General features: G+C 56.0%; 1 protein-coding gene across 1 annotated transcript; it reads right to left on the reverse strand.

Moving 5' to 3' along the window:
• Positions 1 to 48: 48 nt before the first annotated feature.
• On the reverse strand, positions 49 to 8,816 carry AGPAT2 (1-acylglycerol-3-phosphate O-acyltransferase 2). The gene is made up of 6 exons (XM_083876176.1): positions 8,590 to 8,816; positions 4,983 to 5,116; positions 4,384 to 4,559; positions 4,120 to 4,215; positions 2,581 to 2,653; positions 49 to 2,121 (listed from the first exon to the last, which is right to left on the reverse strand). The coding sequence occupies exons 1-6, from the start codon at positions 8,775 to 8,777 to the stop codon at positions 1,970 to 1,972; spliced, it is 819 nt and encodes a 272-aa protein (XP_083732302.1). The 5' UTR covers positions 8,778 to 8,816; the 3' UTR covers positions 49 to 1,969.
• Positions 8,817 to 13,671: the final 4,855 nt, after the last annotated feature.

Genomic DNA, 13,671 nt, shown 5'->3' on the forward strand with positions numbered 1-13,671 from the left:
ATCCTGGGATAACATTTCCCAGGGAGCAGCAGGCACAGGGCTGGCTGTGCTGTCTGTCCCATGGAGCACAGGCCTGGCCCAGGCAGGGCAGCTGCCTCTCCACACTCCCTCTGCTTGTTGTCATGTGGAGAAGGTGGGGACAAGTTCCTGCAGCCAGGTGTCACAAGAGGGGACAGGTGGCCCTGGTGGCTGTAAAGGTACTGCAAAGCTGGCTGCCCATCCCTGCAGCTCCTGTGCTGCTCTCCAGGAGTTGCAGATTTGGGATGGTGCCTCACCAGTGAGGCTGGTGAAAACAGCCCTCCTGCCTGGGGGACACAGGCTGGGGACAAGGACCCCCCCTGCCCCTCCATCACCAAACCCACCCCCTGCAAGTGCTGAGGGCTCAGCACCCCACATCCTCCTCCCTCAGCCCCCACACAAGACCAAGAGGCTTCTTTATTTAAATAACCAAAGGTGTAATTTCTTTTCTTTTTTCTTTCCTTGATTTTTTTGTAAAGCACATAACATTCTCAGCCCAATTAAAAGTGAACAGCAGACAACTGCACACAGAGGCACTGCTCCCTCCTCCCAGGAGGAGTCAGACATGGTTCCCCTCCCCAGGAGCCCTCCCAGGGCCCTCCTGGGTTAAACCCTCTATGACAGCCCTTTATCTGCCACTCTCACAAAGTGCTGGTTTGGTTCCCATCCTCCCACCTCGACCCTTCCCATCCCCTGAGTCTGTACTGTAAGGCCCCTCCAGTGAAGCCCCTGGCAGCACCAAAGGCTCCTTCCATGGAGCTCCCTGCCTTTCCCAGCTGAGGCTTTAGCCCCAAAACACCAGACAAACACAGCTCCACAATGCAGGCTGCAGGAGCTGGGTGTGCTGGTTACCTGAGTAGCCCCAGGTGGCTTATCCCAAGGTCCCCCATGCCATGAACAGCAGAGCTAAAGCCACAGGAGCCCTGGACCTGACCCAGCCTCTGAGGGCATCAACATTCCACAGCTCCCGGTGAGGAATCCAGGAGCTCTGTTGGTCCATCACCCCAAAGCACAGGGGAACAACCCCTTTTATCTGACTGGGAAAGGGGTTTATGTCCCCCAAGGGGGGAGCCGGAGCCTTGCAAGCCTTCCCAGCCCCGTTACAGCTGCAGCTCACCCACCCTGTGGCCCCGCAGGACTTTTACAGGCCTTGGAGAGCGGCAGCTCCGCCTCACAGATCAGCAGAGACGCGGGACAGGCACCATCTTTCGGCCAGTGCTGACCATGACAAGTGACAAAACCAGCGCGACAGAGCCCTTTGCCTCCATAAGGGGCATTGCAGGCACCGCGATGTGACCAGGCTGAGCCACCACCATGGCAGGGAGCTGGCAGCAGTTTCCCAACGTGATGCTGCTGTGACACAAGGGCAGCTCAAGCGGACAGGCCCGTGAGTCCCATTGATGAGTGGGAGTGCTCTGGGCTGTCCAGGGAGGACACCTCAGTCCTAAGTGCTGCTGAAAAGCCAAAATCTGGATTTTTCAGCCAGTTCTCAGCCCTGTTTGAGCATCAAGGTTGTGCTGATACAAACTGCTGCCTGGTGGTTTCCACCTGGGACATCACAGGGCCAGGCCAGCACGAGCTGAGCCTGCAGGAACACAGGTGCAGAGACAGTCACACGAGGCAGAGCTCAGGCTCCAGGCAGGTTTTTGCTGTCACCCCGTGTTAGCTGCAAGAGCTGGGGGAAACTCACCTCTCTGGTCATTTGCATGAGCCCTTTGGTTGCACAAATTTGATGCCTGAGAAATTCAGAAAAAGGAGACATTTCAAAGTGAAAAAATGAAGAGAAATCCACTCAAAGGGGAACCTTAGTGCTGGCTTTGACACCCTGTGTGTGCCAGTCTGTGGCGCTCCCAAGAGTCAGAAATCACTGCAGAGAAGTTCCTTCAGTATTTGGCAAGAACAGACAAGTCCCTTCAGGCACCACCACAGGGTGACACCACTGGAGAAGCCTCTAGGATGAGTCCTTTGCCTGGCTTGGACGGCCTGACAGCCTGAAGAGGGTCTCCCTCATGGTGCTGAAGCATCTGTCAGTGAGGTCGGTGACATCGTCTGACGTCAGCCCTTTGGTCTCTATTGGAGGCAGAACCTCGACCTTGATTTTGCCTGGGGACAAGAGAAGAGCCTGTGAGAAACCCACACACCACAGGAGCTCTGCTCTCTGCCCTGTTCCCCCCACCCTGGACAGCCCCAGCACAGCCCTCAAAGCCTCCTCCCAGGGCTTCAGGCATCCACCCCTGGAGCACAGGCAGAGTTACATCCCAGCTCTAACAGCTGTGGCACCAAAAAAATCCCCCTGTGCCCCAAACTGCCATCCCAGCCAGAGCCTGCCCAGTGCAGGAGGTGGTAATCAATTTTTAACAAAAACATCCCTCAGTGTATTTAATTACAGCCCTTCCTGAGTTAACCCAGCCCAGGCTCTGGTGCCAAGTGCTTTGAACTCCCTCCAAACATCTCCCAGCGGGGCTCCTCCTGTTCACCCCAGCTCTGCTTCCCTCCCACACCCTCGGGAGCCAGATCTCTACACGGGACAACAGCAACAGTCTCCAAGTGACTCTTTGTTACCTGATGTAAACAGCTTCGTCTTTGGGTTATAGAAGGTGGTGAAGGAGGAATACACCACAGGGATCACTGGGACCTTGGGGAAGGGAAGAAAAAGAGGAGTTACTGGCACTTCATCAGCTCAGGGCAGGCCAGAGACAGGCAGCAAATCCCACACAGCAGAGCTGACCCGGCCTGGCTCTCAGACACACAGGGCACACACAGCCCCACAAACAAAGGCTGGAATGATCAGCAGTCAAATGGAATCAAAACCACTCCCCAAAAACTCAAAGCACAGGGGAATTCAAGGAACTAGGGCCAAGTTCCACTCCAGCCTCAGCTCAGCACTGGCTTTTAGGGCTCCTTGACCCAAGTGAGGCTTCAAACCCCAGGTATTTTCTGCCCTGCAATTGAACACTGCAGGCTGCCTGTCCTGACAGGCCCGTGACCAGGGCAGGGTGGCTGCTCTGCTTTCAGTTTCTAAGAAAAGGAGTCACAGTTGTTATCAGTTTCTCCTGGGGAAGCTTCAGACAGACACAGGGCCAGGAGGGCAGGCAGAGCTGTTGTTCCAGTGCTGGTAACAGAGCCAGGATCTACAGTTGGTGACTCAGGGGGGTGTAGCAGAGGCGGGGACCAGCTCCATGTCATCCTTTCCTCTCAGCAGCTGCCAAGCTCTGCCTTGGCTGCATCACCCAGGCAGGAATGGGGATGGTACAGCACAGACTGCACCCTGGGCTTGGCCAAAGGAACCCAGTGAGACAGCTGGCACCACTTCCCTTTCCCAAAATCCCTGCTGTAACACCTCTCCTGGGGAAACCAGTTTCCCCTGAGGCCTCGAGTCATCCCAGTGTCTGGCACACTGCCTCAGCACTGTGCCCAGGCGAACACCCTGCTCCTGAGACAGCTCTGGCTGGCTGAAGCTGTTTGCCTGCTCCCTCACTAACTGCTCATGGATGCTGCCATTTTGGAGAGAAAAGGCATACCAAGAGGTGCCATATGGCTGCCAGGGAGGCAGCAGCTATTTTCACACAGAGCAAGCCCAGATGTTGCTCTAAAGCACAAAGAATTAACAATCCTGAATCACCACTACTATTGCAACCTGGGGGATTGAGGAATGAATTGACAGCTTTGGGCTTCCCCGGAAAGAATCCACTGGGCTCCCTGCCAGGAGTGAGCTCTGGGCTGCAGCCATGCCCCAGGAACCCCTGGGCACAGGCACTGCCCACATGCTGCCAGGAAAGCCTGGAGAGAGGGATCAAGTGTGCCTGTCCCTCACACTCCTCCCTCCAGAGGGGACCAGGACTGAGGCAGGCAGGAGAGAGGACAGGGCAATTCTCCACTGTCTGCAGCATGAGGGTCAGCTCATGCCCAGAGGGGATGGAAAAGGCTCTTGGCTGCTGCTGGGCAGCACTTCTGACACCAGTGGTTTACCTGAGTAGGTGTTACCTGGGAACACAGCTCATGTGAGAGCAAACAAACCACACACTGCATGACTAGCATGCAGTGCCACTGCAAAAGCATTTAGGGTTTAGGGTTCCCACGTCAGGGGCAAAGCAGCATTACCTGTCCCTGGATGGCAAGGTGAAATGCTCCTTTCTTGAATGGCAGCAAATCCCCAGTGCAGTTCCTCGTGCCCTCTGGGTACACCCACACCTTCACCTGCACGTGGAGAGACAAGGCTCTGCTCCAGAAATCCACTTGCAGTGGTGGGAGACACCAGGCAGCTCTGCCAAGAGCTGCAGGTGGCTGGGACTCCAGGTGAGCCAGCACCAGGAGTGCCACAATCCCCACTAATGCCACCCCAGCCAGCTCCACGGTGACACTCACGTTCTCAGCCACCATAGTCTTGGCCACCTCTGACATCACCATCTTGGCGCTGCTGGTGCTCTTCCTGTTGATGAAGATGACGCCGCCGAGGTACATGATGAGCCCCACGCTCCCCATGTAGGTCAGCTCTTTCTTGCCCACCTGGACACAGTTGTCAGGCAGGATCTCCATCAGCCCTAATGGGATGGCAGAGGGCAAGACCCAGCGGTCACCCGCCCTGCCTGCACTCAGGTAGGACAAGGACAGGGCCACCAGGGACAGGCTGGTGCCTTGCTTCTCTCCCGGCTTCTGAGAGCAGGAGGCTTGGCACACAGCAGAGTTAGTGGGGTGAGATGGCTGCAGGAGCCCCCAGAGGGTCATTCCCCAGCCCCAGGGAGTCCAGCAGGGCCACTGGGACACGTGCTGGGCCAGCACCTCAAGCACAGCAGTGCCTGGGGTGCCGCACAGGTGTGGGACTGCTCAGAGTGACAGGAGACCCTTCCCACAACCAGCACTGATGGGGAAGCTGCACCAGGGGCTGCTTGTCCAGGAGGAACAAGCAGGACTTCCCCCAATAGTGAGCAGGAGAAATGTTCTCTTCCCTCCCACCAGCTCCTTACCCATCATGTCGAGGATGCTCTGATGGTTGGACACAATGATGGCAGGGCCCTCCACCTTGAAGTTCTCCAGTCCCTTCACCTCAAACCTCACGCCAAAGAAATACTTGAAGGGCCTGACAAACGCTCTGATGATTCTGCAGAAGAGAAAAAGCAGTCAGCAGCAGGGCAGGGAGGGCAGGGGCTGCCATACCCAGTGGGGGTGGAAGGAGACAAGAAGAGCTCTAGGACAGAGAACCTCTGGTCTTATTTGTGCTGTGGTCCACCCAGGTGTAAGCCCTGCATGGTCCCATGTGCTCCAGGAGTGCTGTTCATTTGCCCTGCTCAGTGCCATGGTTCTGGGCTGCCCCAGTGCTGCCAGGCTCTCCCTCCTGCAAGCAGCAGGGCCCTACAAGTTGTTCAAACATTTCTCCAGGAGCTGCCACTCCCCAGGACACCCAACACCCAAGGAAGGCTCTGCCAGGTCTGCTCCTTGCAGTGCTGGAAGATGCTGCTCAATTAGAGAAACAAACCCAGAGTGTCCAAGGAAGGAGGGGAATGAAAGTGAGAAACACTTCTCTGCACAAGGCAAGGATGGAGGCAGCAAACAGGATGCTCCCCACGTGGCTTGGCAGAGGCTGGGTGCCCCCAAGCAAACACATGCTCAAGCTTTTGCCCTTCCCCAGTGGATCTACAGGTCTGACAGAGCTCCCAGCTTTTCCCAGCTGGGAGACTCCAGCAGCTCCACTCAGCCAGGCCAACACTGCAGCACATTTCCATGCCCTTGTCAGCCCATGGGAGCAGGGACCATCCATGCCACCCCCTGACCTGGGGACTTGAGGACTCTCCAGCTAGGCCAAAGGACACAGGCAGAAGCTGGCAGAAGACAGGGGCTATTTTGGGCAAGAGAGAAGCCATTTCTCAGGACAGGTGGCAAAGGAGCCTGCACGTGAACAACGCTCCCAGGAACAGTCACCAGCTTGGTTCTTCTCTCCCCTAGAGCTGACTCCAGAGCTGACCTGCCTTCCAGCAAGCACCTGGATATTCTGCCTCAGGGCCATCTTCCCCCTGGCAGACAGGGGATGGAGCTTTCCTTCCTGCAGCAGGAAATTGAGGGACAGTGTCAGCTTTGTCCACACCAAAGGGTCCAGCTTGGGAACTGTGCAGCACCAGCCCCTGAGAAGCATCCTTGTCACTCAGCTGGGAGGTGAGCACCTGGGCAGCATCTCATCCTGGCTTGGCAGCAGCTCCTAGCATCTGCTCTCCAAAAGTCTCCATAAACTGTTGAGCCACAGGACTTTCCCAGCCTGCTCCTACTCACAGTAGGGTTCACATCTCTGCGAGGTGTCCCCCTGTGCAGGCCACCCGAGCTGGCTGTGACACGGGAGTTCAGGCCAGGCCAATGCCCCGAGGTGACACTGCTATCAGTCCTCACCTCAACTCGCTGCAAAGAGCCACACCCAGGGAAAGGACACAGGGAGGTGCGTGGAATGCAGAGCTCCTGAGCTCCACAGCCCGCTCCAAGGTTACAGGGATGCAGCCCAGGTGACCAGAGGGGGTTACAGGTGTGAAGAGGCAGGGTGACATGAACCAGTGGGGTCATGGGGGATGCCAGGCCACCAGGGTGACCTAAATCACACTTCTCCTCCCTTCTGCCTGCCAACCAAAAAAGAGGTCACCGCTCTGGAAGTCACGGTGCTCAGTGGCTGCTGGGAGAGGCTGGTTACACATTACTCAAGAGCAACCATCCAGCTTCCTCCTGCCAGCCCGGGGACAGACTTTCCTTGCACAAGATGTGGCGTGAGCCACTGAAAGAGGCAAAGGGGCAGAGCTCAGAGTAGGCAAAGAAGAATGGGGTGACCAGCAGCCCTCCTGGGCTGGCCACGTCACCCACAGGGTTAAAGGATGGATCTGAGTCCTCTCCGACCCCGTAAGCAGCTTCTCAGCTGGAATCAACAACCCGAGCAGAGAGCTGTAAAACCAGTGCACTTATTGCCAGATACAAGGAGCACAAAAGTGACAGGGAATGGGACTTTTCAGTGCATCCCTAACAGTCTGAGTATGAAAGCCATCAGCCCCCAGATTCACGTGCTCTGCTCCATAGCCAGTCACAGAGGCTTGTTTAGGGTTTACTCTGATTTTCAAGGACTGCTGAAGTCTGCTTACCAGATTGGAAGCTCTTGCAAGATGTTTTACCACAGATAAACAGTTCTATCTCTGTCAGACACTCTGGGTAACCTCTTCCAAGTCACACCAGCTTGACACTGGAGCCAGCAGCACAGCAAGAACAGGGTGTTCTGCGCCAGGCAACAACACCATTGTCACTGTCTGTCCACCAGCACATGCTCTGCTCCAGCCCCCTTTCCCAAGCTGGAATAAGCAGCCTGGGATGTTGGAGAAATAAGGAACTCACTGGATCACCTCAGCCACAGACCTCCCAAGGGCTGGGATACCTCACCAGGATCTTCAGCCAATGCCACTACAGGGAAACAACAGGCTTAAGTTACAGGAAAAGGGTGGTTCTGGCCAAAATTCAGCCCTGGGTTTCAACATGAGGAGTTATCCAATGCAAGTTCTCGTTCCCAAATAACTCCTTGAAGCTTACATAAAATTTACAGGGCTTATTTTTTGGGGGGGAATAAAAAGATAGCATCTCCATCATGATATCATATATTCACCCAGCTGCAGAGCCAGCTGAGTGTTGGAAAGCTGCTCCTGAGTGAGCCAAGGCAACCAAAGCTGGAGAGAGAGACTGGCTGGAGATGGCAGAGCAGACTGCCTGGGGCCACGGCACCAGCTGGGATGGGCAGGGCACATCCCTCAAGGCAACACATCAGTGCCCTGTGCCCACTCCCTCCACCCTGAGTCCTACGGGTGAAAGCTGCACTACAAAGCAAAGTCCAGCTCCACCTGCTGAGATGCTGCCAACCTTTGATCCTAAAGGCTCCCCTTTCCCCTGCATCCATATACTATGGTTAGCAAGGATAAAAAGCTGCCTACGGGAGGGCAAAAAGAGGAAATGAGTTGTCCTGTGCCGCCAGCAGAAGTGCCAGCTCTGCCCTTAGAATGTACCTTGGCACGGAGAGGAGGTGCTGGGTGACAGCAGCCCCTTGGCCCTTGCCACAGATGTCCTGTCAGGGGACACAGGGCCCGGCAGCAGCTGCAGGAGAGCTGTGCCCGGCAGCACAGGGCACACAGCCTGCCAGCCTCTGCTCCTGGGGCTGGAAACACCCCCGACACAACCACACCATTGTCAGGATCAAAAGGGACCTTCTAGAGATCGGCTACATCTGCCAAGGCAGGGTCACCCAGTGACACAGGTGTGTTTGGAATGTCTCCAGACAGGTAGTTCCTCACACTCCACGGGCAGCCTGCTCCAGTGCTCTGCCGCTCTCCACGAACACACCGCTCTCTCCCAAAAAAAGCCACCTCCGCCACATTCCAGGCGCTTCATCCCTCAGCGTGGCTGGCCGAGGGCTCTGCCACGGGCCAGGACAGCCCCCCCGAGCCTAGAGGGGACCCCAGGAGCTGCTGTGCTGCCACCGCTGTGACAGGGAGCGCCGCCAGCCCAGCCTCGGGCGGTGACACGGCTGTCCCCAGCGCCCGCTGCCCGCGGTGCCCCCTCGCTCACCTCATGTTCTTAACGGTGCGGCCGCCGTTGACCAGCAGGCAGGCGACGGCCGCCAGCGACGAGGACACCAGGCACAGCAGGCAGTAGAAGCTGATGCGCAGCGCGAAGTTGACGGTGGGGCTGAGCTCCATGAGGACGTGGAGCAGCAGCAGCACGGCCGTCCCCCATAGCAGCCAGCCCAGCTCCATGACGGCTCCACCCGGACCAGCCGCTCACTGCCGCCTTCTCCCCGGATAGCCCCGCGCTCTGAGCCCGCCTTATGTGGGCGGCCCGGCCCGCCCCGCCGCTCCCTCACGGGGCGGGTCGGCCGTCGGGGAATGTTCCCTGCGGAGCGGGGATTCCTGGGGCGGCCGGGCCGGCCTGGGCGGCGATGGGGACGGCGGGGAGGACGTTGGTCCCCTCGTGGAGCACTGTGGGGGTTTGGCTCCCTCACGGAGCCCCCTGGGGGTTTGCTCGCCTCGTGGAGCGCTCTGGGGGTTTGGGACCCTCATGGGGCACTTGTAGGGGTTTGGTTCCCTCATGGAGCCCTGTGGAAGTGTGGGACCCTCATGGAACCCTCTGGGGGTTTGGTCGCCTCGTGGAGCGCTGTGGGAGTTTGGGACCCTCATGGAGCCCTGTGGGAATGTTGTTCCTTCATGGAACCCTGTGGAGGGGTTTGGTTCCCTCATGGAGCCCTGTGGGAGTTTGGGACCCTCTTGGAACCGTGTGGGAGTTTTGGGACCCTCATGGAGCCCTGGGGGCATTTTGTCCCCTGGTGAAGCCCTGTGGGGTGTTTGGTCCTCTCATGGAGCCCTCTGGGAATTTTGTCCCTTCATGGAACCCTGTGGGGGTTTGGGCCCCTCAGGGAGCTCTGTGGGCTTTTGTGACCCTCATGGTGCCATGTGGGGAATTTTCGCTGCCTGTGTGGTGCTGTGGAAAGGCTCTGGGGTCCTCTAAGCTGTGAGGGAGTTTGTGTCCCTCAGGGCACCGTGTGAGGTTTGGGGAACATCACGGACCCTCGCCCACCTTCTCTGCTGATGCTTGATGCTGGTTTTCTCAGCACAAACATGCTGAGCAGGATGGAGCTTTCCCTGCTGGCACTGGAGTTAGGATAGAATCAGGCCCTGAAGCTGTGTGGGTACAAAGGCTGATATGGGAGATGAAAATGTCTGCTGGAACCAACACAAACCATTCATTGACCTCGGCTGGTTTTGCAACACTTTTTATAGCAAAACCCAAGTCCTGCGAGTCCCTGTGGAGACTCCACTGGGGTAAGATGTGACCTGGTGGTTCTGAGCATCCCCTTGGCATCCACAGCTTTGCAGCTCCTGGAAAAATCAAGAAGAAGTGTTATCCCTGTTAAAATAACCATTGTTCCCTCAGCCGTCCTTGGATTCACCAACAGAGGTTGCATGCTGTTCCCAAACGAGCTGTCACCAGTAAAAGGAGGGCTCACCACACTTTCCCTGCCCCGCAGCAGCTTTAGGGCTGGGAGCAGGAGACAAGCTCCTTCTCTACAGAGAGCTCCCGGCCGGCGCTCCCTACAGCTGCCAGGCAATGACATCTCAGAGCTGGTCTCATGATTGCAGCTAATGCCACAAAGAGCCCTTATTGTATTAGCATCTCCACACAGCATTAGATTAATCCCTGCTGCCTGTGTCGTGTGGGCTGTTCAGGGAGCCTGGCTCCAGCACCGTGCCAGCCAACATATGCCTGGGAAGTCACCGAGACCTTTGCAGCTGAGCAGACGCTGGGCCCGGAGCGATTCTGTGTTATCCTCATGACTTTTCACTTTTGTTGACATGGAAAGAAGGTCCCTGGTGATCTGTCACCAGGGCATGGCGCGGGCCGATGCAGAGCTCATAAACGCTGGCTGACGTTGGGAATCTGAAATGTAAATTCCGGCAGGGCCGCGGTGCCGGTGGCGAGCGGAATGAACGGATCCGGCACGGCGGGGTTGGTGCAATGCTCCACGTGTGGGCTCCTGGAGGAGCTTGGCTGCCATCCCCTTCTCCCCACGCTCTCCAGCACATTATCTGGAGTAATGCAAATGAAACATTTAATATTAGTCTAGCTCAAGGAAGGGGAGCGCTTTCTGATGCCAGATTAGAAGCCAGACATGGGCCTGCCTGCGAGCAAGCAGAGCTGTCACGCTGAGTTATTTCATAAGGCAGGCGGTGGTGCTGCCAGATGACGACAGCCTGTGCGTTAACATTTTCATAACAAACTGCCTGATGGAAAAGGCCCGAGAGCCTCTGCCCACTGTGCAGCACAAGGATCACCTCATCACCCTGAGACATGGCCATTTTGGGGCAGAGGCAAAGGTGACCCCATCCCTGTCCTCCCAACCATCGGCAGCCAGGAGGAAGCAGTTCCAAATTCTCAAAAAGCCCTGGTTTGCTAAATTGTGCTGTGTGTTTTGCATGTTTAAACTACTGACTGGATTATTTAAACATGATAGAAGGGTGCCCTGCAGGTAATGTAGCTGAGCAGCGCCCAGAATGCTTAGCAGGAGCAAGAACCTATCAAGTGCCAAGCACAAGGTCCACACAGCATCACTGCTGGTGGGATTTCTGTGCCTGGGTCCATGAAGAGCCATGAAGCCCAAAGCATTACCCTTGCCTTAGAATAATCTGGCTGTGTTCTTTTATCTTTTATTTGCCTAAATTTATTGCTTCCCTTGGCAACAACATGTGACCTCCCTGTGGATGACTAGCTTCTGACTGGAAAAAAAACAGAGCCAGGGAGAACATCTCCCACATATGGAGAAGGGAAGAGAGGGAAAATACTCTGAGGGGTAGGAAGGAAGGAGGAATGTGTCCATTTCCTGGCTGAGCAGGTTGTAGAGCAGAAGGAGGCTCGAGGCTGGGTGGGTGGGTGCTCAGCAGGACCCTCTGGAGATGGCAGCTGTGCTGAAGGAAGGCTGGATTTGTGGAAAATCTCCCTCATGCTGCCTCACCCTGCCTCTGCCCTTGGCTTCCCACAGCGCCTCTGGCAGCTCATCGGCCTGCTTCCCTTTGCCTCCTGCCAAGGGCCGTGTGCTGAAAGCAGCAGCTGGCTTTGGTGACATTAAAGTGGGGGGGAGGAGGAAGCAACCAGCCAAACATCCTCGTTCGTGGCCTTTTCGTGGCATGTGTGTGTGTTTGAGGCAGGGAGGCCTCACAAGAAGGGCTGTCAGCACGAAGCTGTGGGCCGTACAAACTCCTCAGCACCAACCCCTTGTGCTGGGTGCTGCACAGCAGCCTCCATTGTCAGGGGCTTGGGGACAGTGAGGTGATCCACACATCTGCTATATCTCCTGGACTTCTGTCAGTCAGTCCGTCCATCCATCCATCCATCCATCCATCCATCCATCCATCCATCCATCCATCCATCCATCCACCGATCTATCCTCTGCCCTCTGCACCTGTCTGAATTACCAGCTGGCTTTGGGATATGTGTCAGAGTCTGGTGTCACTGTGTGTCACCTCTGTGTAGCTTAGGGTACACAGGACAGCCCAGCATCAGCACTGACGTGTTTGCCCTGTGTAACACTCCCACACGGGCAGGGTGGCAGGCTGGGAACCTGGACCTTGTTTGCATCCATAAGCAAGGCTATCCCAAGGGCTGACATCACTGGCTGGCGTCAGTTTTCCTGGAAGTATCATCCTGGCAAAGACAGTGAAGATATTTGCCCTGACTGGGAATGCCACAGTCAGCTTGGTGAGAATGGTGCTAACCATTTGTGCAAAGGATGTGGGTGAATCTCACTTTCCTGTTGCCTGGGACAGGGAAATGGGCACATAGGAGGTGAAAGGTGAAATTTTCCTGCTGCTCCTCGTGTGGGCAGCAGGGAAGCTCATGATGAGCCCACAGTGGCAGGGGCAGAGCTTCAGCCTGACCCTCAGCCTCCACGCTGGCTCCATGGCCACGCTCCCTGTGGTTGCCGGGCTCCTCGGTAATCACACGTCAGCGCTCTGGTGACAACAGAGTAAACAGTCGGGGAGGGACCGGCTGGTGACTCAGCGTGGTTTCAGCGTGAGCGCTGCAGTTCCCCGCTCGCAACAGAGCCTTGCACAAGAACCAGAAGCATGAGATTGCTAAACTGCCCGAGCTTCGGCAGGCACAGCCTCCACTGGCCACTGGAAAGGCAAAGAGCCCAAAGGACTTTGGCTCGGGAAACAGGCAATTAACAGAGAAACGTGTTTTAAAAGGCTGTTAAATAATCTGAACCTTCCTTCCTTCCTGTAACCTTTACTCACCTACAAGTAACTCTATTGAAAAAGTAAGACATCGTCTGCTGGAAGGTTCAGGCCAGCCAGGTGTGGATTTAAATCCATGCAGGACACAAGGCAGGATGCTGATCCACAGAGCAATGCCATAGCAGCATCCCGAGTGCCAGGGCTACCAGTGAGGCTGAAGATTGGTGTTTGCAGAGACAGTGCACATCAGGCAGGGATTGCAGCTGGGGTTAACACACCACCAAGCCCCCCAGCAGTGGCTTTTATTTTTTCACTCCTGGTAGACTTTGCCAAAAACAGGAGGTAGCAAAAGCATGAGGCTTCCAGATCTTAGTGTTGCATTTACATTTGTAACCACAGGCTGGAAATCCCCCTGCACCTCGTGGTCTGTGCACCATGCTCAGAAATGAGAGTGTGCCCAGTACAGGACATATTGTCTGGCTGCAGCTCTTGAGCTCTTTCAGGCACAAGGATCTAAAATTGGAATAACTTTTGTTTTTTTCCAAGTTGCAATACGATTAGGCTTTCTCCCAAATGTCATCTGTAAATAAAGGAAATCAAATTGTTTCTGATAGATTTTGTGTTGGAAAAGGGTGGAAAGGGCTGGGTGGCTGGAGACTGATGGACTGAGCAGGGAAGGCAGAGTTGTGAGCCAACCTTCTCTTGGTGGACAAACTGGGACTGGAGAGGGGTTTGTTGCATCTCCCACCTCAGAGCTTCTCAACTTAGGGAGCCCCTGCTTATCATCAGCATAATGTGTCCCACCTGGGCTGGCCTCCCACAAAGAGTCCACCTGGTCTGGACTCCCATAACGAATCCCACTGGATTGATCTGGATCCAGCCAGTGGTGCTGAGCTCTGGGTGTGTCTCCAGGGTTGGACTG

The sequence above is a fragment of the Zosterops lateralis genome (genome assembly GCF_965231275.1).
Source record: "Zosterops lateralis genome assembly, chromosome: 20".
Lineage (NCBI taxonomy): Eukaryota > Metazoa > Chordata > Aves > Passeriformes > Zosteropidae > Zosterops > Zosterops lateralis.

What these genes read in the sequence shown, in the direction of transcription:
- AGPAT2 (XM_083876176.1), bottom strand. Translation starts at nt 8,777, where the DNA reads ATGGAGCTGGGCTGGCTGCTATGGGGGACGGCCGTGCTGCTGCTGCTC. An exon ending in AGACTATGGTGGCTGAGAAC is followed by an intron (nt 4,216 to 4,383) that starts GTGAGTGTCACC and finishes CTCCACGTGCAG; the next exon opens with GTGAAGGTGTGGGTGTACCC. An exon ending in ACCTTGCCATCCAGGGACAG is followed by an intron (nt 2,654 to 4,119) that starts GTAATGCTGCTT and finishes CCCTTCCCCAAG; the next exon opens with GTCCCAGTGATCCCTGTGGT.